At 41.8% G+C, this 23,695-nt stretch overlaps 1 protein-coding gene across 1 annotated transcript in view; it reads left to right on the forward strand.

Moving 5' to 3' along the window:
• Positions 1–6,311: 6,311 nt before the first annotated feature.
• vstm4b (V-set and transmembrane domain containing 4b) overlaps positions 6,312–23,695 on the forward strand; it is a gene marked incomplete at its 5' end in the record, with an annotated part of 50,251 nt that continues 32,867 nt past the window's right edge. Inside the window, 6 exons of the mRNA XM_083903437.1 lie at positions 6,312–6,363; positions 8,936–9,343; positions 21,854–21,907; positions 22,060–22,167; positions 23,091–23,124; positions 23,293–23,417. Of these exons, the coding sequence (XP_083759563.1) occupies positions 6,312–6,363; positions 8,936–9,343; positions 21,854–21,907; positions 22,060–22,167; positions 23,091–23,124; positions 23,293–23,417 (781 nt within the window). The remainder of the gene's footprint in view (positions 6,364–8,935; positions 9,344–21,853; positions 21,908–22,059; positions 22,168–23,090; positions 23,125–23,292; positions 23,418–23,695) is intronic.

The following is a 23,695-nucleotide window of genomic DNA, read 5'->3' on the forward strand; positions in this document are numbered from 1 at the left end:
AACACGATCTGATTCTGAGGTCGATTAGATGCGGCTTCAGAAGCTGCAGCTCGATGCGGAGGCTTCCTGTGAAGACTTTAATGCTTCACTGACGACACGAGTCACAGAATAGAGCAAAAATGTACAAAGGTTGGACAACAAAAGACTGATTTAATCAGTCATCAGCGTCACTCATAATCATCTCACCATGGGTTCGTGAACAATAGACAAACAAGTGTACTTTATTGAACCCAAAATGGTGCTATACGTGGTCCAGACAGAGGCGATTCTAGAGTCTGCGGGGGCCCTAAGCAAAAATTCCCAGGGGGCCCTTCCAACCAGAAAATAACATGGAAAAACCTTGTAATTAAAAAAGTATGTCAAAATATAAATGTAAAGAACAATAAAATACTGTAAATAGCTTTTTAAAAAGTATATAAAGTGAGTTAAAAAGATATATGCAAATAATCCTCTTCATTTTCCAACTTGCAGAACGATAACTTCACACAGGTTAAAGTGAGGTGGGGCCCCTTTAGGGAGGTTTACTACTGAGATGTCACTGCAAATCGCCCATTGTTGTTTAAGGGGGACGGGGAGGCGGCTGGTCACTGCACAGTAAAAACAGCCCTCAGGCTCCGAGTGTCGGGGGGCCCCTATTGGCTCAGGGGCCCCAAGCAGTTGCCTGCCTTGCCTGTTCACAAGCTGCGCCTCTGGGTCCAGAACCAAGGGTGTACCCCACCATGTCATGTGGAGGATAAAGCAGTAGAAGATGGAGGGATGGTGTTTAAAGGTCCACTGTGGAAGAATTAGTGACACCTACTGGCGAGAGTGCAGATTATTTTTATTATAATAACAAACAAATAGACTCTTCGAGAAGGTCCAAGGTTCAAATTATCTGTATCGATGAAGTGTCTTTCTACTCCAAAGCTAAAAGTTCACGCCCATTCATACAGGACAGTAGAGGGTTGTGGGTTTGAATCCCAACAGGTCAAGGGGTGGAGTACCAAATCGTCATTGATTGGATTGATTGGATACTCTAAATGGACATCCAGTGGTCTCCTAGTGTTGGTCCCAAGCCCGGATTAAATCGGAGGGTTGCGTCAGGCAGGGTCCTCACTGTAAAATAACCCTAACCCTGTAAAATCTCTACCAAGCTCTGCCAATAAACTCTCCTGAAACCTTCAAAGTGGACCTTTAAGGCCCTGTCTCAATACCTCCCCTAACCCTACATTTTTCCCCTAACCCTACATTTTGCGTGTTCACGCGTAGGGTGGAGCAACGGGAAATGTGATTTTGCGGGCTTAAAAAGACGTGGAAGATGAAATTACCCATGATGCTTTTTGCGAATTCAGCGAGCCGACTGATATCTTTCAACAAAGATGGCGGCCACACATCTACCGAGGAACATTTTTCGTTACGATATATTTTCGCAAATAAGCACAGGTTACAATGTCGAATTGCGTTGGAATTAGAGCTGAAACGATTAATCGATGAATCGATTATTAATCGATGACTAAATTAATCGCCAACTATTTTGATAATCGATAATCGGTTTGAAGCTTTTTTTCATGATTAAAACAAGATTTCTGATTGTTTTAGCTTCTTAAATGTAAATATTTTCTCTGTTCCTTTGCTCCACATTAACAAAGAAATCATTAAAACTGGATAATTTTGGTTTGTGGACAAAAACAAGACAATCGAGAACATTGTAATTTTCAGGTTTGACGAACACTGATCAACATTTTCTGACATTTTATGGACCAAACGATTCATCGATTAATCGAGAAAATAATCGACAGATTAATCGATTACGAAAATAATCGTTAGTTGCAGCTCTAGTTGGAATATGTTGAGCTTTGAACACTGATGTCAGAAAATAAGTGACCATTTATGAAAGCAGCTAGCTAACTAGCTAACGGAGCCAAAGTGTACAATACGCGAGTGTGAAGACTAAAGGCCACATTATTCTTCTCCGACTGCGTAATGCGTTATCCGACTGCGTCACCACGGAGACGCCTCGAGCCTTTATACTTCTGCGTCGTGGTGACGGACACGCGCTGCAATTTCCCGCCCGATCAGTAGGGGTCGCTGCGCAAGGTTGTTCTGCTTCGGGCTACAGTGAGCAATGGCGTCCGAGAAAGAAAGAGAGAAAAAGACTGTTGTTGTTGAAACAGTGGCCGTTTCTCACTTTTCTGTGTGACGGAACGCAGTTTTAAGATAATTTGAGGCGAGAAATTGGCCATTTAGAGTCTAAACATGTGCTGTGTGTGTTTAGATATGACGTATTTATAGTTTGGCAGCGACGTTATCGGCGGTGATCAGCTCCGCCTCTGTGGACGCTCGGTGCTCATTGTGAGCCGGCACAAAGCAGCGCTATCTCGGCCTGTCCTGAGGACCAATCGCAGCTCTTGCCGTCTCCGTTGTCCCTTGACGGAGTGACGGACACTTAAAAAATATTTCGTGCAGTCGGAGACGACGCAGAGGCTCTTCGACAGGCTACGGGACTACGGTTACGCAGAGGACTTTACGCATAAGTATAAATTGGGCTTAAGGTGGGAGATGAAAACAGGAAGTAAGAGAATGAAGGTGTTGTGCTGTGACTTTTAGGTTTGGTATTTGCTTGAGGATTCGTGGCCTTCAAAGTGTCGACCCCTCCCCCCGATCACTCCTAGATGTTGTGGATTCACTGTGACGCAACTTGAATGTGAGGAAAGAAGCACGAGACGGTGACTGAGTGTCGTTTGCCGACTGAGTGTCAACAACAAGTTGTGAAATCTTTTCGCGTCTTCAGAACACGAGCTGGTGTCACTCAAAACGCTCCCATTTTCTCGCTCTGTTTGTTCAGACTTCAGATACGTTTTCATCGGCGCCGGGATCGGCGTGTTCTTGGCCGCGATGTTCGTCATCTACAAGGTCTGCCTCATCAGGAAGCAAGTGCTCGCCAACCGCACAGCGGAGGAAACAGGTGAGACCGTCGACGTGTCTGTGTTTGCGTTTTCATTTTCATTTTCATTTTTTTGGTGTTCAAATCAGACCGAGCGTAAACAAACAATCGTCGGTGGTTCTTCTTTTCACGCAGACGTGACGATTCGGCGGAATTCAAGAAGAGGTAAGATTGTTGTTAAGGAAAACTGCGGTTTTTATCATCGTCAAATCAATGACAGTGTTATTTAAGGATTTTTAAATCTATATTTTCAAACGAAGGGATTATTAACACCGTAAATGTTGTGTAACGTTGCCTGAATGTTCCTATTAGTTGCAGTTTTAGTGGAATAATTGAGCTTATTCTCTGTTTTCTTTTCAGGATTGTCGTTGTGACACCAGGTCATGGACTGCAGAGGAAAATGAGTTTCTGATTTTTTTATTACTGTATATGGTCCAAGGCCATTTAACCATTAAATAAAAAAAATATAAAAAATATATACTTTTTCTTTTCTTTTTTTTTCTTTTTTTTTACATTTTTAGTTACTAAAATTGTGTTTATTACTTTAACCTTGACTTGACTGAGCCTTCACCGCTGATGAGAGGACCCTGCAGTGGTCAAAGGTCAAAGGTCATAGGTCACGCAGGCGGTCTAACATCAAAACAACTGTTTTACTGTTTTAACCTTCACAACCATGTGTGTGGCTGAAGATAATTCGATTTATTATGTATTTATCATTATTATTATTATTATTATTATTATTATTTTGGGCACAACACGGGTTCAGCAATGCATCAGGACTAAAATAACACTTCATATACTGGCCACAAGGGGGCGACATTCACCTCAAAGAAAGACAATGTCGTGGAGTCTTGGTTCTTTGTGCCTGTTAGTTTACTTTTATGTGCATTTTAACTTAAAAACCTGCGTAACAACAGTGTTTAAATCACAACTTTATTTACAACAATAACGTGAACAAACGGTTTGATGGAAATTTTGAAAAAAAGATAAAGAAACCAACGAAAAAGACATTAAATTAAACAAATGATTACAGCTTTGGAGTTTGTGTAGAACTTCAAATTGTATTTGGGTCAAAACTTTATTTTAATATTGTGTTTCTTACAGAAGGAAAACACAGCATAACTTCTTTTTTATACTTATATTATAATATATACTTATATACACCGTATATATATCACCATATAGTCTATGTAGTTGTCACAAAACTGTATTGTACACACGTTTTGGTTGTGTATCTCCTGTATTCCAGAGCCTAATCTACATCTTTAAAGACAATTTCTTTCTAATTTTTGCATCATTTTGTGCACTTTTGCGCTTTAGTGCAAACAAGCGATGCCCTCTATAAATAAGTGATGTGACACCGCTCCTCCTCCTCCTCCTCCTCCTCCTCCTCCTCCTCCTCCTCCTCCATATGATCTATAACGTCCTAAGTAGGAATCCCAGTCGTCTGCCAAAGTTCCTGCAGATTTATCCAGTGTGTGTAGTGTGCTTTTTTTTTTTTTAGCTTGTTGTGGCGTTTTCTCCTCCGCTAAATATAGACGACAGGAGTCGGATCACCGTCGTGCAGAACTCTCCTAAGCAGGAAAAAAAAATTGCACGAGCGAGAACATCTGCTCAGTGTTTACAGACCTGATCTGCTTAATCCCACTGAACGATGTAGGTTTACGCGACGCCAGACGAGGAGCGGCGGCGCTGCTCTCCAGGTCCTTCTGCCGCCTTCAGCTATTATCTGTAAATCGAGAGTTTCCCAGGATCTCTACGTCGTGATGCTCTCGCTGCTCTCTGATATTGCGATAAAAAGCCCAGGAAAGTGTCCCCAAAAGTGTAAAAAGAGGCACAGAGGCTCCACTGTGGGATTATGTTACCCGGGAAGCAGAGATGATGGGAGATAGATGTAGACGCAACAATATCCAGAGGCTGCAGGGGGTCAGCGATGATCGCGAGTGAGAAACCGAAGCGGTGAGGAAGAATTTGAGACGATGGAAAATTTCAAAAAGGCTAAGAAGGGACTGCAAATTTAAAAATACAGACATAAAATAGAGCTCTCTGCACACTTTGAATCCACAAAGATCCAGACTTTTGTTGGCGGACGTTATTCAAAACCTGCTGTCAATAACGTCAAACGTATTTTTTTATAAACATAACTATGTATTTGGTTGAATTTAACGTGTCGGCAGAAGTCGGAGGTTTGAAAAAATAAGAAGTGTGTCTGCTCCGAGCAGCAGCAGAGAACGGTCACGTGGTCTATTATAGGTAAGAGGTAGTTAGCTTAGCTTGTTAGTTAGCTTATCTGTCCCGGAGAAACATCTGTTCATCCAACTTTCTCTCTCTCTCTCTCCGCTTTCGTCCAACACAAATGTTTCAGGCAAGATAACCTTACAGGGATAGGGAGAGTGTGATGGCGGCGGATGATCCGCTGTAGCGCCCCCTAGAGGGGGAAGCTAGGGAGAAGAAAGGAGGAGCTAACTTTTCTGGCAACCTGGGCTGTGTTATTGGGTAAGTGACACAATTATATAATAATCAAGTTCAAAAAGACAGAATTAGCGTCTGTCGTGTCGCGTAAGACAAACGACTCTCGTTTCTGTTTCAAAATAAAAGCACTCGGCCTGCGACTCGATTTCCTGTTCGGTCCAAACCAGAAAATATTCACATCTAAGAAGCTTTAAAAAAAAAAAAAAAGACGAAGTTAGTAGTTGACAAATCACCCTAACTCACGCAGACGTAAGGCGACGCATTACTTACGTAGTGTACCTTTAATCACTGCGCGAACGACTGCCTGGGTTAATGAGCGCTTTAAATTGCAACTTGCGTAAACGTTCTCTTCGTTTTATTGTCAGGAAATGAGTGGCCCACACAGACTGAAAACACCACGACCACCACACACCCGCACCTCCCCTCCCCTCACACCCCCCCCCCCCCCCCCACACACACACACACTGGTGTCAGCATGTTCATGTGTGTGTGTGTTCCAAAATAAAAGCCCTGGCTGACTGAGGGTCTGCTTGCCTGCTCACCTCCACAGCTGGAAGTGTGATTTGCCCGGCGTCAAACCCTCGACAACACGCTCCCCCTCACCCACTCTGCACAGGAAATTACATTTCCCACTCACTCCACACAACCATAGGTGTGTATGTGTGTGTGTGTGTGTGTGTGACAGTAGAGGAGGAGGAGGAGGAGGAGGAGGAGGAGGAGGAGGAGGAGGAGCACAGGGGGAGGTTCTGAGTAGAAACAGAGAGTCCAATGTTTCATATTACAGTCCTCAACTTGGAGGAGGAGGAGGGAAAAAAAAAGTAGTAGAAGAAGAAGAAGAGGAGGAGGAGGAAACCTGTGACTTCTTCTCTTTCGGAGGCATTCAAGTGGGAGTTTATGGAGGCTGCAGCCGTGGAAAATGAAGATCTCCTCTGTGGCGTTTGCTCTCCTGGTTCGAGCGCTGTTTGGAGGTAAGGAGGGGGGGGGGGGAAAGTTGACTTTATGCTCCGTCGCTGAGAGGATGTGGTTCCTGGAGGACTTGGCAGAGGACGTCCGAGAAGCAGGGGGAGGATGTTGGAGTGATGGCTGAGGAGATGTTTGATAAGATGCTGATAAGCCGATACGTTCTCCAGAGTTGAAAAACGTTCAGGGACAGTGAAAATCGCCGGTGTTTGAAAGTGAAATAGCTTTGATTTCATTCATAAGAGAAACAAACTTTTAGTGGTTTTAAAAAATCTGCTCGCGTGTCACAGAAAGTGTGGAATAAGAAGTTGGAACCAACCGTGGAAAACAATCAACATCAACAGTGTGATATATTGTCACAGCACACAGCTTATTGTGCCCTCGTCAGTGTTGTCGTCACAGGCCAAAAACAACACGACTGTGCGACAGCGTGAGGGGAAAAGAAGACTGAAGTCCGAGCAACAACAACAACAACAACACACCCTGTGAGTCCTGGACGTATAGCTTCCTCCTGTGGAAAACAAACCTCTCTGTACGTTTGTCGTGTCGTTTCCTGCTCCGTGGGCGTAAAAAGAGAGGAAAGTTCAAGTTGGTCACAGAAGCATCAGCTGCCGCTCTTGCAGCTCATCTTAAAACCATTAGGGTTGAAGTTAACTTCACAGGGGTTTTTTGCTGCGGCCAAGTGGAAGCAGATTGAAGTTCCTCGCGTTCACGTTTTTGACTCCACACAAAGAAACTTTAGAAAATGGATTTGAACTCCAAGAACGTGTGGTGAATCCCTGACATTGTCTTGTTTTCCCTAAAAGCAAAGAAGAGTTTATTCAAATTCACTTTCATGCACACTGATGGAACTCAACATAAAAAATGATTTGAAATTTACCATCATAATAGTCGGCATCGCCCTGAACAAGGATACGTCGAAAATATTTGCAAACCTCTTAAGGAATAATTTTAATGAATTTTTGAAAATCAGGAAATGATGCATTTGTCCTGATGCACTTTGACAGTGAGCTGACTTTATTCAAAAAAATAAAAAGTATCTCGGAATGACTTGAAATTTACCATCATAATAGTCAGCATCGCCCTGAACAAGGATCCATTGGAATTTTTTGCAAACCTCTTAAGGAATAATTTTTATGAATTTTTGAAAATCATGAAATAATCCATTTGCTCTGATGCACTTTGACAGTGAGCTGACTTTCTTCAAAAAAACAAAAAGTATCTCAGAATGATTTGAAATTCACCATCATAATAGTCGGCATCGCCCTGAACAAGGATACGTCGAAAATATTTGCAAACCTCTTAAGGAATAATTTTAATGAATTTTTGAAAATCAGGAAATGATCCATTTGCCCTGATGCACTTTGACAGTGAGCTGACTTTCTTCAAAAAAACAAAAAGTATCTCGGAATGACTTAAAATTCACCATCATAATAGTCGGCATCGCCCTGAACAAGGATCTGTTGAAAATATTTCCAAATCTCTTAAGGAATAATTTTAATGAATTTTTGAAAATAAGGAAATTATCCATTTGTCCTGATGCACTTTGACAGTGAGCTGAGTTTCTTCAAAAAAATAAAAAGTATCTCGGAATGACTTGACATTTACCATCATAATACTCGTCATCGCCCTGAAGAAGGATCAGTTAAAAATATTTGCAAACCTCTTAAGGAATAATTTTAAGGAATTTTTGAAAATCATGAAATGATCCATTTGCCCTGATGCACTTTGACAGTGAGCTGACTTTCTTCACAAAATCAAAAAGTATCTCGGAATGACTTGAACTCCACCATCATAATAGTCGGCATCGCCCTGAACAAGGATCCATTGAAAATATTTGCAAACCTCTTAAGGAATAATTTTAATGAATTTTTAAAAATCTGGAAATGATCCATTTGCCCTGATGCACTTTGACAGTGAGCTGACTTTCTTCTCAAAAACAAAAAGTATCTCGGAATTACTTGAAATTTACCATCATAATAGTCGGCATCGCCCTGAAAAAGGAACCATTGGAATTTTTTGCAAACCTCTTAAGGAATAATTTTAATGAATTTTTGAAAATCAGGAAATTATTCATTTTCCCTGATGCACTTTGACAGTGAGCTGACTTTCTTCAAAAAAACATCTACCTGCAATTCTGAAGACTTGTCCTCAGGATCACACATACAATCATCTGTCCAGGAAGAAGACGCAAGCTCTCTGGAATAATCCGCTCTTATTGTCTCCATGATTATCTATATTTTTGGCTTCTGTTGTTGTGGCTGTTGTTTTCATTCTCTTCTCTCGGAGCCAAACCTTGAAACTAGCTTGGTCTGTACAATAACATGGTCTCCCGGCTCTTTAGTGATAATAAATAATGTTTAATAACGCTACAGAGTGACAGAGAGTTATGAAGTTCCCTCACAAATAACACACAGATAAAAGCCAGGTATAAAAAGGTAGGTCTTTAAGTGTAAAGTGCTCTTTTATGCAGATGATAATCAAGTGTGTAGAAGAACTTACAGTGACTTAAAGGCCTTCAAACAATGCTGTTTCAATCAAAAAACTTCAGTTTGTGTCTCATCTATATCGTTTTTTCAGGTTTGTGTTTGGCCATCAACGTCACCATCACGCCGTCCCCCTTCACCGTGGCCCAGGAGGGTCAGAACGTCACTCTGACCTGTGTCGTGTCCCAGCGGCGGCGGAACGCCGCTCTCCCGGTCGTGAAATGGACCTTCTTACCGGCGGGCACGCACCGCCAAGAGGACGAAGTCTTGATCGCGCGCGTCAACATGAGGAAGGCGCGATTCTACGGCAACTACACCAAGAGCTTCTCCTGGCCCAAGCTGAAGCTGACGGTGGTGAAGCAAGGGAAGGTCTTTGACCTGCTGATCCTGAACGTGTCGGAGGGCGACCGCGGCCTCTACGCGTGCCGAGTGCAGGAGTTTAGAAAGCACCAGGACCGGTGGAAGGCGGCGTCCAACTGCACTGCGTCTACTGAGCTCAGAGGTGAGGGCTGAATTTATTACTCTGGTGTCCAGACTGAAACTACAAAAAGGTGATTTGCACGATTGCTTCTCACTTTAAAAGATAACTTAAACTGGGATTGTGTCCCCAAAAAAGCTGGAAACATCGACTTAGGCTCTAATGATAAAGACTACTTTCCTGTTTTTTGGAAAATGCTAACTTTCCTCTGCAGTTGTTTGGTCACTTTCACAAAGTACAACTCAAAAGAAACAACAAAATTACAGCAATTTTTGCTGTTTTCAAGTGTTATTGGTGCTTTTTTTATGCAGACGATCATCAAGTGATGGCTAATGAGAACCAAACGTGCATTGAACGCATCACCGTTCTCTAAGATCTCCAAAGGTGCCCGTCCAGACATAAAGGTGCATTATGTAATAAATCATAAAACCCTCCTAATATGTCACAGAGACTCAGGAATAATGTTCATATAACAAACTGAACTCACCAACAACAACAGTACAGACAAAATATTTGCATTAAAAATAATATTTTGCAAATCTTGTTTATGTTTTGGCATGTGGCGCCACCTATCATTGCAGTCAGTAGAGTCTCAGCTGCTGAGCAACCACGGGTTGCCAGTTACGTCAGAAAACGAAACCTAAAAGACCTCGGTGTTTTGAATTTGAATGTAGTAACCGTTTTTTTATTTCTGCGACCACAACAGAAGCCGTGACAAATGCAGTTTTGATAATAGTGAAACCACAGATAGTCAGCAGCAGATGTCAGTTCGGGTTACAGAGAATATTCCATAGCGAGCAGCAGCAGCAGCAGCAGAAGTGCGACTGTTACTGAGCGTCTCCCCGAGCAGTGAGCTCATCCAACTGTGTGTGTGGTTGCAGCTGGATTTTTAGGGAAAAAAAAAACCAACAGATCATAGAGAAGATGCTCTGCTAAATGTCATCGGCTCCCGCAGAACGACTCGGTTCAACCTGACGACTTAACGAACCCCCCGCGCCGTCGATATTTCGTACAGAATTCTGTAAATTATTCAACAAAATATAATGAGAAGAGGGAGATGGAGAAGCGGCGCAGTTTTTTTTTCTCACGACCGCACTTGGATGATGTAATCCATCTGTCTGAAGAGTTACTGAAGTGGGTTCGCTGAGCGAAAGCACTGTCCTGCTTCTGATTTCGGAGGGGAAATGTCATTGGTTGGGAACAAGCCCGGGATTAAAGGATCCTCCGTGGCAATGAGCTGCAGCTTTTGACTGAGGATGATGATGATGATGATGATGATGAGGATGAGGTCTTGGAGAAAGAGCAGACGCGAGCGAGGGGTTTCACTCGGCACAGTCGGATGACCGATGACCAGATATTATATCATATCTGTGAATTTACTCTGGCGACAGCTCAAAAGCAAGTATTTAACCCCAGCGTGTGTCGTAAGAGTGGCAAACTCACCTTATCTGAAAGTCTGAGACGTCTCCATTGAATCAAAGTTTGGCTTGATTTGTAGCTTCTAAAACTGCAGCTAGCTAGATTTAGCATAATTATCCTGCTAGAAAAACCAGTATAGACCAGTATGTTGCGTTATGGTGGCTGGACCAGCATCAAAGCATAATCTATGCTGATCCAGCTAGGTCCACCAGCTAAACTAGCATAAACCAGCATTGACTAGCATCGAGCTACCATAGTTATTATGCTAGTCTATGCCAGTTTAATGCCAGCTAGCTAAGTGAGAGGTCAGCTACAGTGTGTGTTTTCTGTTCAAAACAACATGGCTACCTCTGCTAGCTGACATGACAACTGTTGCTAGCAGGTTGACTGTATTTTGCTTGGTAGGGTGTTAGCGGTGTAGTAGTTAGGGTTAGGGTTAGGGTTAGTCTGGTCATTTGTGGATCTTCAGGTGGCTGTGCAGGCCAAACCTTGACCCACAAGACCTGTTCCAGTAGGGGCATGCGTGAACGTTTGAGGAGCCATTTTGGTTCGGGCAACACAGTGTAGGTCCTTTTCTAGTTTTTCTATGCCTTCATAGACCGTCCTATTCCACAGATCTCTATTGAGAGTAACCCCCTCCCAGTTGTCGAGGTTGAAGCAGCAATATTTTGTTCTTCATAAGCTATTTGGTTCACAATGCTAACTGAAATAAATATCCTCATTTTGAAAGGAACGACACAAATATGTGTTACCCCTCTGCTAGCTAACAGACCCTGTGAAACTAATGTGACAGCACCCTTTAGCAACCTGTACCGGGTGTTATTTTGCTAGTCTATCCATAGTTATTATGCTAGTCTATGCCAGTTTTCCAGCAGGGAAGCTAGCTACGTGAGAGGGCGGCTACAGTGTGTGTATTCTGTTCAAAACAACATGGCTACCTCTGCTAGCTGAACTGACAACTGTTACTAGCAGGTTGACCGTATTTAGCTTGCTAGGGTGTTAGCGGTTTGGTAGTTAGGGTTAGTCTGGTCATTTGTGGGTCTTCAGGCAGCTGTGCAGGCCAATCCGTGACCCACAAGACCTGTTCCAGTAGGGTTATGCGTGAATGGTTGCCCTGGAGGTGGACGTTTGAGGACGTTTTTGGTGCGGGAAACACAGTGTAGGTCCTTTTCTAGTTTTTTCTAGTTGTTCTTCATAAGCTATTTGATTCACAATGCTAACTGCAACAAATGTCACAAATTTGTGTTACCCCTCTGCTAGCTAACTGCAGACCCTGTGATACTAATGTCACAGCACCCTTTAGCAACTTGTACCGCGTGTCGTGAAGATTTTATTCTTGAAGCTTTTTTTTCATCTTAATTGAATCACAATGTAAATATGAATATTCATTACCATCGTGCAAGAGTTGGTGTGTGCCACCCGAACTTTGAACGACAGCAGACGTTGCTCACCACATTTTCCATGGAAGCGTTCCTACGGGCTTGCGACTTTCGGGGGGGCGTCCGCAGCCAAAGTCTGGGCTCAGGCAGACGCTGCGTCCCTCGCGAGAGGCTGTTGACATTGGCTCCGTTGAGGAGTTTCCCCCTCGCAAAAGTAGAACAGTCCAGAAAGACTGCAGCGGAGCGGCAACAAGAAATGTTTGTGCGGAGGAAGGTGAAGTTCAAGCGTTTGTCCGCAGTGGAAGGAAGAGGCGAGCAGGCCGACCGGCTCGTGTCTGGCTCTTAACCTTCTGCGGTCGAGGATGTGGGGAGCTACTGTATTTCCATCCAAGAACATGACGGACCGTCGTGGTCTCTCGGCGATAGTCGTGAAAAGGCACACGGCAATGTTTTTGTACCAGAACTGCAATCAACATCTTCACAGGGACCTTTTTTTCTTCCCCAAAACATATATATATCGAAAATGTGAGTCAGAAATTGGGGCCTAATTTCCCATAATCCGGCTCAACCATATCTTTTGTCTGGCCTTGCCTGTATCGCAGGCTGTTTCTGGTCAACCCTGTGGATGATGTCACTCGCTCCTTTCTAATCCATTTAAAACAACGTAAACCATTTGAATTATGAATATAAACATTTGCAAAGATACGGGAGAAAAGCTCCACATAACGCTCGGACGCCGTTCCATTTCTGACCCGCTGCACCAGCAGGTAGACGTATATTTTTCCTGCTCACAGTTGACAGCCATATGATAAACATGAGCTGCACAGCTGAGGGGTTAAAACCCCCAGTGGGACCATTGCTCCGGGTTCCCACTCTCAGCAGATGACTTCATGGGTGAGTTTTGGATAACATCAGGTGACCAGGTGTTTCCACAATCTGTCACACACACACACACACACTGAACCTCCCACTACTCTACTTACTACTCCTATAATAAACACACACACAGAGAAAGGTCACGGGGTTTGCTAGAAAAACTGACATAGGCTGTGTGGATTTAGCCTCCTCTTGGCATAAACAGAGCAAACGGGGGGGGATGTGGCATGGGTTTAAGTATAGTAGGACCTCTGGATATACAGTAGACTGCGGAAGGAAAAAATAAAATTAAAAATATCACTATTCTGAGGCCACACATGAGGCAACAGGCAACGTTTGTGTCCCTACCAGTTCCTGTTTGGTCACCAAGCGTCCTGTGGTACACGGCCAAGACAATAAAGTCCAACTTTGGACTGTCCCAAGATGAAAGATGACCAATGTGGAACAATCTTGGCTAATTCTCCTCAGCGGTGGTCCATCATCGTACTCGAGGTTCAAATTGACGGCCGTTGTTAGGGTCTTGCGATTAAAGACGACTCGCTAAATTGTTCAGAACTTTAAGACGATCTGCGTCTACTGATTAGCCAATAAAAATGGTCCACATTCTACTCGGCCCTGGTTTCTACTTTGGATTTTTCTACAAACACAAAAAAGAAGGATTGCCAGATTGTGATTAAATCTTGTTCTCTTGTAAAATGTGGTCACAAAACAAACAAATGGCCAAGACAATAAAGTCCAACTTTGGACTCGCCAAGATGAAAGATGACCAATGTGGACCAATCCTGGCTTATTCTCTGGTTGTGGCTCCTCATCTGTGGTCCACCATCATACTCGAGGCTCAAATTGACGGCCGTTGTTAGGGTCTTGCGATTAAAGATGACTCGCTAAATTGTTCAGAACCTTAAGACGATCTAGGTCTCCTGATTAGCCAATAAAAATGGTCCACATTCTACACGGCCCTGGTTTCTACTTTGGATTTTTCTACAAACACAAAAAAGAAGGATTGCCAGATTGCGATTAAATCTTGTTCTCTTGCATAATTTGGTCACAAAACAGCCTGTGGTACATTGCCAAGACAATAAAGTCCAACTTTTGACTGTCCCAAGATGAAAGATGACCAACGTGGAACAATCCTGGCTAATTCTCCTCAGCGGTGGTCCATCATCGCACTCGAGGTTCAAATTGACGGCCGTTGTTAGGGTCTTGCGATTAAAGATGACTCGCTAAATTGTTCAGAACTTTAAGACGATCTACGTCTCCTGATTAGCCAATAAAAATGGTCCACATTCTACTCGGCCCTGGTTTCTACTTTAGATTTTTCTACAAACACGAAAAAGAAGGATTGCCAGATTGTGATTAAATCTTGTTCTCTTGTAAAATTTGGTCAAAAAACAAACAAATGGCCAAGACAATAAAGGCCAACTTTGGACTGTCCCAAGATGAAAGATGACTAATGTGGACCAATCCTGGCTAATTCTCCTCAGCGGTGGTCCATCGTCGCACTCGAGGTTCAAATTGACGGCCGTTGTTAGGGTCTTGCGATTAAAGATGACTCGCTAAATAGTTCAGAACTTTAAGACGATCTACGTCTCCTGATTAGCCAATAAAAATGGTCCACATTCTACTCCCTACTGTCCTCGTTTCTACTTTGGATTTTTCTACAAACACGAAAAAGAAGGATTGCCAGATTGCGATTAAATCTTGTTCTCTTGCATAATTTGGTCACAAAACAGCCTGTGGTACATTGCCAAGACAATAAAGTCCAACTTTGGACTGTCCCAAGATGAAAGATGACCAATGTGGAACAATCCTAGCTAATTCTCCTCAGCAGTGGTCCATCATCGTACTCGAGGTTCAAATTGACGGCCGTTGTTAGGGTCTTGCGATTAAAGATGACTCGCTAAATTGTTCAGAACTTTAAGACGATCTACGTCTCCTGATTAGCCAATAAAACGTCCACATTCTACTCCCTACTGTCCTCGTTTCTACTTTGGATTTTTCTACAAACACGAAAAAGAAGGATTGCCAGATTGCGATCAAATCTTGTTCTCGTGCGTAATTTGGTCACAAAACAGCCTGTGGTACATTGCCAAGACAATAAAGTCCAACTTTGGACTCGACAAGATGAAAGATGACCAACGTGGAACAATCCTGGCTAATTCTCCTCAGCAGTGGTCCATCAAGATGACTCGCTAAATTGTTCAGAACTTTAAGACGATCTACGTCTCCTGATTAGCCAATAAAAATGGTCCACATTCTACTGGCCAAGACAATAAAGGCCAACTTTGGACTGTCCCAAGATGAAAGATGACCAACGTGGAACAATCCTGGCTAATTCTCTGGTTGTGGCTCCTCATCGGTGGTCCACCATCATACTCGAGGCTCAAATTGATGGCCGTTGTTAGGGTCTTGCGATTAAAGATGACTCACTAAATTGTTCAAAACTTTAAGACGATCTACGTCTCCTGATTAGCCAATAAAAATGGTCCACATTCTACTCCCTACTGCCCTTGTTTCTAATTTGGCTTTTTCTACTCAGGATTGCCAGATTGCACATGCTGATTACTTTTTATCCTCTGTACTAACTTGTGTTGTAGCCTGTGATACAATAAGAGCCGTCATTGCATAGTCTACACACAGTACATTACAACTTTATTAGATCCTTGTGTGTAGGCTGCATAACTCAGTAAAGGGAAGCCTTTAGGGGGATTGATTTGAATGTGGATGGTGTCATTTTTCCCTGCTGAGATTACATTGTGCATTCAGTGTTCATTCATCATTATGACAAGTAGAAGTTGTGTTTTTCCTGTAAGAAAAGGAGTAGATTTGAATAAGAAGCCCATTTTGTACACACAGATGCTCATTCTTCAAAGAGCAGATGCAGGAAACACGACAGGATGTTAATGGGTTGATTATTTTTGGCTTTGTAACGACACAGAACGCTGTCACCGTCTTTTTTTTTTAAAAACACCAGTAAACTGCAGCATTGATGGACACAGGGGATCATTGTTTACTCCGGTCCCCGTCTTTGTGTTGATGTTTACAGTGATGGGTGTGTTGCGACACACAAATGTGACACACACAGCAGTCGGCGACTGACTGTGTCGACTCCGTGGGTCTGAAAAACAAAAAGTCGTCTGTTGGACGTTTCCACATCCAGAGGAGTTTAAAAGGCCGTTTTATGGCACATGGTTTCCAATTTTTCTCTGATTATTTCAACATGTACAGCCGCCTCGCTGACAGAGCGACACACAACCTGAGGCGAATGACACCGAGTAAACGTCATGAATGTTATCGGGATTTACGCCGGGAATGATTTACTGTCAAAGGGGGAGGTTCGAGGTTTAAATTAAACCGTCTGCCATTCGATACGACTCGAGAAAGTCTGTCTCCAATTAGGTCCAAACTCTGACAAACGCTGTAGATTCAACGTCTATCTTGGTGTTGTACTGTAGGACTTTAGCATTTTTCACGAGCTACAAAATGGCCACAGCTGTGTCACGGACAGTAAATAAATGCCATTCACAGCAGCTTTGCAAATAACATGCTAACTACAAGCTAACTTCACTTCTGCTCTTCACAAAATGAGTCTAATATGTGTTAAAACAAAAGAAATGTATCTTTCTGAGTCATTCCAATCGATACACAATCAAAATTAGACTTAAGTGCAACAGAGAAATGTGTCCTTTCACACCTGAACAACAAAAGATAGCTAGCTAGCTATGTAACATTAGCTAGTGTTTCGATTCTGCACTTCACAAAATGGGTCAAATATGTGTTAAAACAAAAACAAAAAAATCTTTCTGAGTCATTCCAATCGATACACAATCAAAATTAGACTTAAGTGCAACAAAGAAATGTGTCCTTACACACCTGAACAACAAAAGATAGCGAGCTAGCTATGTAACATTAGCTAGTGTTTCGATTCCGCTCTTCACAAAATGAATCTAATATGTGTTAAAACAAAAAAACGTATCTTTCTGAGTCATTCCAATCGATACACAATCAAAATTAGACTTAAGTGCAACAAAGAAATGTGTCCTTACACACCTGAACAACAAAAGATAGCTAGCTAGCTATGTAACATTAGCTAGCTAGCTGAATGGATTCAAGAAAAATTTAATATAATGTGTGAATGTAAAGGTGAAAACATAAAAAAAACTTTATTTTAATACATATACAGTAAGTACTTTGTATGTGCCCTTATTTTTGTAGAGTTTTAACTTTTTGAATGTTGAGTTAACTCTGTCAGGCTTTGGGCTATATCTGTATTTGTTTTTGTGGGTTGAACTATAAACTGCGTAAATGATTGAGTTTCATCACTGAATCATGTAAAAACGAATGGTATCGTGGCAGATTTCGTGATCCCAGTATCAATAGCTGTCATATATATATATATATATATATATATAACCCATTGTTTTTGCTTTAGCTGGAGAGTAGAATATTTCCAAATCCCCTAAAAGTCTCATTTGGAAGTGGAAAAGTTTAACCTGCAAAGTGACTCACAGTAAAAATGCCAGGTCGTGCCTATAAATGTGACGGATTTGAACGGTAAAATGTCAGGTCACATGTGGTCAGTGTAGGGTTTAGCGGTTTGACAGATGGCCGAGCGATTCCTACGGTATGTTCCCAACAGTCCAAATATGAGGACACCAGATTCTCATAGTTGACGCAGCAAAGCTACAGTGAAAATGACAACCGTGTTTGGTAGAAGACGTGACAAGTTTATGTCTGAAATGCTGCTTATTTCATTTCACTCTCTCAACTTTAACGTCAGTGCTTTGTGATTGTGTGATGGCGCGTTTGAGGACGCCCTGTTATTTCTGGCGCCGTGCAGCCTGACATTCCGTTTTTAATAAAGGTAATCCGATAAGAGAATGACTAGCTTGACTGTTTTGACTCTTTACTAGTGTCGAGTTTTAGCTCTAAACATGCCACTGCTTTATGAGAAGCTTCGCAGTTTTTTTTTTAATTTATACTCCACATACTTGCTTTTTCAGCCACCGTTATTGCAAAGATCTCTTCTGTGACTGTGGGAAACTCTCCAGCCGGCCGTGGCGGGCCGCAGCCTGTTTGTCGTCAGTTGCCGGCGGTTTTTTGGGGGGGTATTTCAAGATGCCCCGAGATGGGTGTCACCTCGTTTAGCTTCCTGCCCGCACCAGCTCGGCAGGAGCACAGTAGTGTTAAGGCGACTGTGGTCACACAAACACACGAGGCGGAGAAAGCAAGGACCGAGTGTGTGAGAGGCGTATTTTTCGCTGAGTATGGGAAACTTAGTTGCACATAGTTGGGATTCTCTTTCCAGATTTAGGCCGTGTTTACTTTGAGCCACGCCCCCCAAATGCGGCTCCTGTTGGATTTTTTTGGGGGCATAATGTACAGTATATATATCGGGCGATGGTAGCTGAGTGGTAGAGTGAGTTGTATTTCAACTGGAAGGTTGTGGGTTTGAGTCCCACCTCTGCTAGACAGTAGTTTTTTGGGTGTATTTTTTGCGTTCTGGGAAATCTGTCACATTTCTACTGATATCTCTTGCATTTTTTTTCCCAAATAACTTCTTATTTGGTGTTGCACACTGGGGGGTTTGTTATAAGTCGTGTGCCAAGTTTGAAGCCTGTAAATTAAACCGTATGTCGTCCAAAACATACTTCAATTTGTGCCTGTTTTTCGGTGTATTTTTGCCTCATATCTGTCACATTTCGACCGATATCTCTTCCATTTATTATTCAAATAACTTCTTATATGGCGTCGCACACTGGGGGGTTTGTTATAAGTCGTGTGCCAAGTTTGAAGCCTGTAAATTAAACCGTATGTCGTCCAAAACATACTTCAATTTGTGACTGTTTTTTTTTGTGTATTTTTGCGTTATATCTGCCACATTTCTATCGATATCTCTTGCATTTCTTATACAAATAACTTCTCATTTGGCGTCGCACACTGGGGGGGTTGTTATAAGTCGTGTTCCAAGTTTGAAGCCTGTAAATTAAACCATATGTCATCCAAAACATACTATTGCACCATACTGTACGTCGTCCAAAATACACTTCAATTTGTGCCTGTTTTTTTGGTGTATTTTTGCGTTATATCTGTCACATTTCAACTGATATCTCTTCCATTTCTTATGCAAATAACTTCTCGTTTGGCGTCGCACACTGGGGGGTTTGTTATAAGCCGCGTGCCAAGTTTGAAGCCTGTATATTAAACCGTACGTCCAAAACATACTTCAATTTGTGACTGTTTTTTTTTTGTGTATTTTTGCGTTATATCTGCCACATTTCTATCGATATCTCTTGCATTTCTTATACAAATAACTTCTCATTTGGTGTCGCACACTGGGGGGTTTGTTATAAGTCGTGTGCCAAGTTTGAAGCCTGTAAATGAAACCATACGTCGTCCAGAATACACTTCAATTTGTGCCTGTTTTTCGGTGTATTTTTGCGTCATATCTGTCACATTTCGACCGATATCTCTTCCATTTCTTATTCAAATAACTTCTTATATGGCGTCGCACACTGGGGGGTTTGTTATAAGTCGTGTGCCAAGTTTGAAGCCTGTAAATTAAACCATACGTCGTCCAGAATACACTTCAATTTGTGCCTGTTTTTCGGTGTATTTTTGCGTCATATCTGTCACATTTCGACCGATATCTCTTCCATTTCTTATTCAAATAACTTCTTATATGGCGTCGCACACTGGGGGGTTTGTTATAAGTCGTGTGCCAAGTTTGAAGCCTGTATATTAAACCGCATGTCGTCCAAAACATACTTCAATTTGTGCCTGTTTTTTGGTGTATTTTTGCGTCATATCTGTCACATTTCGACAGATATCTCTTGCATTTCTTATTCAAATAACTTCTCATTTGGCGTCGCACACTGGGGGGGTTGTTATAAGTCGTGTGCCAAGTTTGAAGCCTGTAAATTAAAACCGTATGTCGTCCAAAACATACTATTGAACCATACTGTACGTCGTCCAAAATACACTTCAATTTGTGCCTGTTTTTCGGTGTATTTTTGCATCATATCTGTCACATTTCGACCGATATCTCTTCCATTTCTTATGCGAATAACTTCTCGTTTGGCGTCGCACACTGGGGGGTTTGTTATAAGTCGTGTGCCAAGTTTGAAGCCTGTATATTAAACCGTACGTCCAAAACATACTTCAATTTGTGCCTGTTTTTTGGTGTATTTTTGCGTCATATCTGTCACATTTCGACAGATATCTCTTGCATTTCTTATTCAAATAACTTCTTATATGGCGTCGCACACTGGGGGGGTTGTTATAAGTCGTGTGCCAAGTTTGAAGCCTGTAAATTAAACCGTATGTCGTCCAAAACATACTTCAATTTGTGACTGTTTTTTTTGTGTATTTTTGCATTATATCTGCCACATTTCGACAGATATCTCTTGCATTTCTTATTCAAATAACTTCTCGTTTGGCGTCGCACACTGGGGGGTTTGTTATAAGTCGTGTGCCAAGTTTGAAGCCTGTATATTAAACCGCATGTCGTCCAAAACATACTTCAATTTGTGACTGTTTTTTTTTGTGTATTTTTGCGTTATATCTGCCACATTTCTATCGATATCTCTTGCATTTCTTATCCAAATAACTTCTCATTTGGCGTCGCACACTGGGGGGGTTGTTATAAGTTGTGTGCCAAGTTTGAAGCCTGTAAATTAAACCGTATGTCGTCCAAAACATGCTATTGAACCATACTGTACGTCGTCCAAAATACACTTCAATTTGTGCCTGTTTTTCGGTGTATTTTTGCATCATATCTGTCACATTTCGACCGATATCTCTTCCATTTCTTATTCAAATAACTTCTTATATGGCGTCGCACACTGGGGGGGTTTGTTATAAGTCGTGTGCCAAGTTTGAAGCTTATAAATAAACCGTTCAACATATATCATTAAGAGTCAGAGAGACGGACGTTCCTTGGTGCCTGTTTTTGGTGTATTTTTGAGTGATATCTGTCACATTTCTATCGATATCTCTTGCATTTCTTATACAAATAACTTGTCGTTTGCCGTTGCACACTGGGGGGGTTTGTTATAAGTCGTGTTCCAAGTTTGAAGTCTGTAAATTAAACCGTTCAACAGATGTGTAATTAAGAGTCAGACAGACAGACAGACAGACGTTCCTTGCATTTATAGACAGATGTCCCTGCCAAATAGTGTCCCAGGCTTCGCTGATACACGACTCCTCATGGTGAGGCTAACGGGGAGGGATAATGATGGACAACAGTGTCTGTCCTTATAGATCTAGACACTGTGATACTCTGATAGATTTATCGTTATGGGATTGTCAGGCAATGGACCGAATCCCAAAGATAGTAAGTGATGGGATGGATGGATATGATGGGACGGGAAAGTATATAACACCAAATTTGGAAACTTTAAACTCTAAATCAATCGTTACTGTTTTTGACAATGAGACAAAAAAGTAGACACGTCTGAGTTGGGACATTGTTCTCGGACATTGTGTGGACCAAAATAGACGCCACAACTCTTTATTTTGCGAAGGTGACAGGACATGGGTCGGGCTCAGATTATGGGTGGACTATGGCTGAGGTGAGAGTCGACAGTGAATCATAACCAAATGTTTGCACTGATGACTGAGTTCTTCGTCCTCTTGAGTGCAGTAAAACGCTTCACACTGAGCTTTTGTCTGCGGACGATGGAGCAGAGACAGTAGGAGGAGGAGGAGGAGGAGGAGGAGGAGGAGGAGGAGGAGGAGGTCCACCTTGTTTAGCTTTATTTAAACTGAGGGCAGTGTGTAATCAGGGGCCAGGGAAACCACAGTGATGACTACGGACTTTACATGTTTCTCCTTCTTCTCTCTCTCTCTCTCCGTGTAGTGCATGTTCTGCCGACCACCAAGGTCAAGGAGAGCCTGTGGAGCTTGTTTGAAGGTAAGTCGTCATATTTGGCACCGGTGTGTCATCATGGTACGCAAGCAAAATCAAAAAATCAAATAAATCCAACCCAAAGGTTAAACTATGTTATCTATAAATAGCCGTGTGTGGCTGCGGTGGTGAAGTGACCTCGTGTTTGTGCGTTGCAGATGTTTACTTGTGTGCGGCGCTCATCTGCTCAGTCGGCCTCCTCTGCATGTGCATGTTCACCGTGACGGTGACGTGTCAGTGCGTACACAGGAAGCACAGGTTAAAAGGTGAGAGGTCACTGACCACCTCTGATCTGTTTTACTTTCCGAGTGTCCGTCTTGCTTTCTGTCTGTCTTTCTTCCTTTCTTTCTTTTCTTTTCTCGAAAAAATTGTCAAATTTTGGATGACAAAATTTTAGACCAGAAAATGTTTTTTCTCAAAAGTTGTCAATTTTGGACGACATAGTATAGTATGACGTTTTTGTCAATTTTTGGACCAAATTTTTTTTACGAAATTTTTTTCTAATTTTGGACGACATAGTATAGTATGATGTTTTTGTCAATTTTTGGACCAAATTTTTTTTTTTGAAAATTGTCACATTTTGGACCACTTAGTTTATTATGATGTTCAAATTTTGGACAGAGATTTTTTTTCGAAATTTTTTTCAAATTTTGGTCATCATAGTATAGTATGACATTTTTGTCAAATTTTGGACGAAATATTTTTTTTCAAAAAAATTGCCCCTTTTTTCGACAACATAGTATAGTATGATGTTTTTGTCAAATTTTGGACCAAAATGTTTTTCAAAAAATTGTCACATTTTGGACTACTTAGTATAGTGCGACGTTTTTTGTCAAATTTGGGACATTTTTTTTGTCTATCTTATTTCTGAGAGTCTGTGTCTTTTGTCTGTCTGTCTTTCTGTCTTAGTGTATGTCAGTTTGTCTTACTTTCTATCTGTGTTTCGTTTTTTCTTTCTTTCTTGAGTTGTAGTTTCTACATAGTATAATCCCCATTTCTATAAATGGGGATTATACACATTGATCAACGTAGCCATGAGCTAATTTCCATCTGTACTCTCTAGGCAGATTGAATTTCACCAACAGCCGCCCACAAAAAAACAATTAAAAACCACAATATAAAGTCCTCATCTAAGGTTTCAGATGTGTTTGGAATGATGCGATTGTCTAAATGTGTTGTATCTTTGCAGATAATTACCTGCTGGTCAAAAGTCCACAGAACAGGTAAGATTTTTAGGAGAAATGTATCGTTTTGACACATTTAAAATGATTCCATCAAGACGTTATTGAGGTATCGTGTTCCCTGAAAAACACAATGCCTTCCTTCCACAGCAATTACCAGCAGAAAGAAATGTTCTTAACTGCACTGCACCTCGTCTGTTTCCACTGTAGCTCAGGGGAGACAGTCACCAGTGTGGTCAGTATGTCTCCTGCTCTGCCGCAGAAGGAGAGGAGGTACAGGAAGAAAAAGACCAGGAGCCACCAGGAGGATTTACCACCAGAGATACCAGCCAAAGGTAGAGTCTTCTGAAAAGCTAACATCAGCTTATTATGAATGTAACGTGGATTAACAAGTCATTTTTTCCACAAGAAAAGCCAAACAAGATCCCCAAAACAACTTTGTAAATGTGTTTGGAAAGTTCAAAATGTCACTCACACAAAAATGTCAGTACTGTAAAATGTCAAAAATCATACAAAAGTCATATGTCATAGTATGTTGTCCAACTTATGACATAAAAAGAATAAAGCACCATCTGTATTTTGGACAACATACGAATATATTACTTTTTTGCTA

This window comes from Microchirus variegatus (assembly GCF_963457635.1).
Source record: "Microchirus variegatus genome assembly, chromosome: 17".
Lineage (NCBI taxonomy): Eukaryota > Metazoa > Chordata > Actinopteri > Pleuronectiformes > Soleidae > Microchirus > Microchirus variegatus.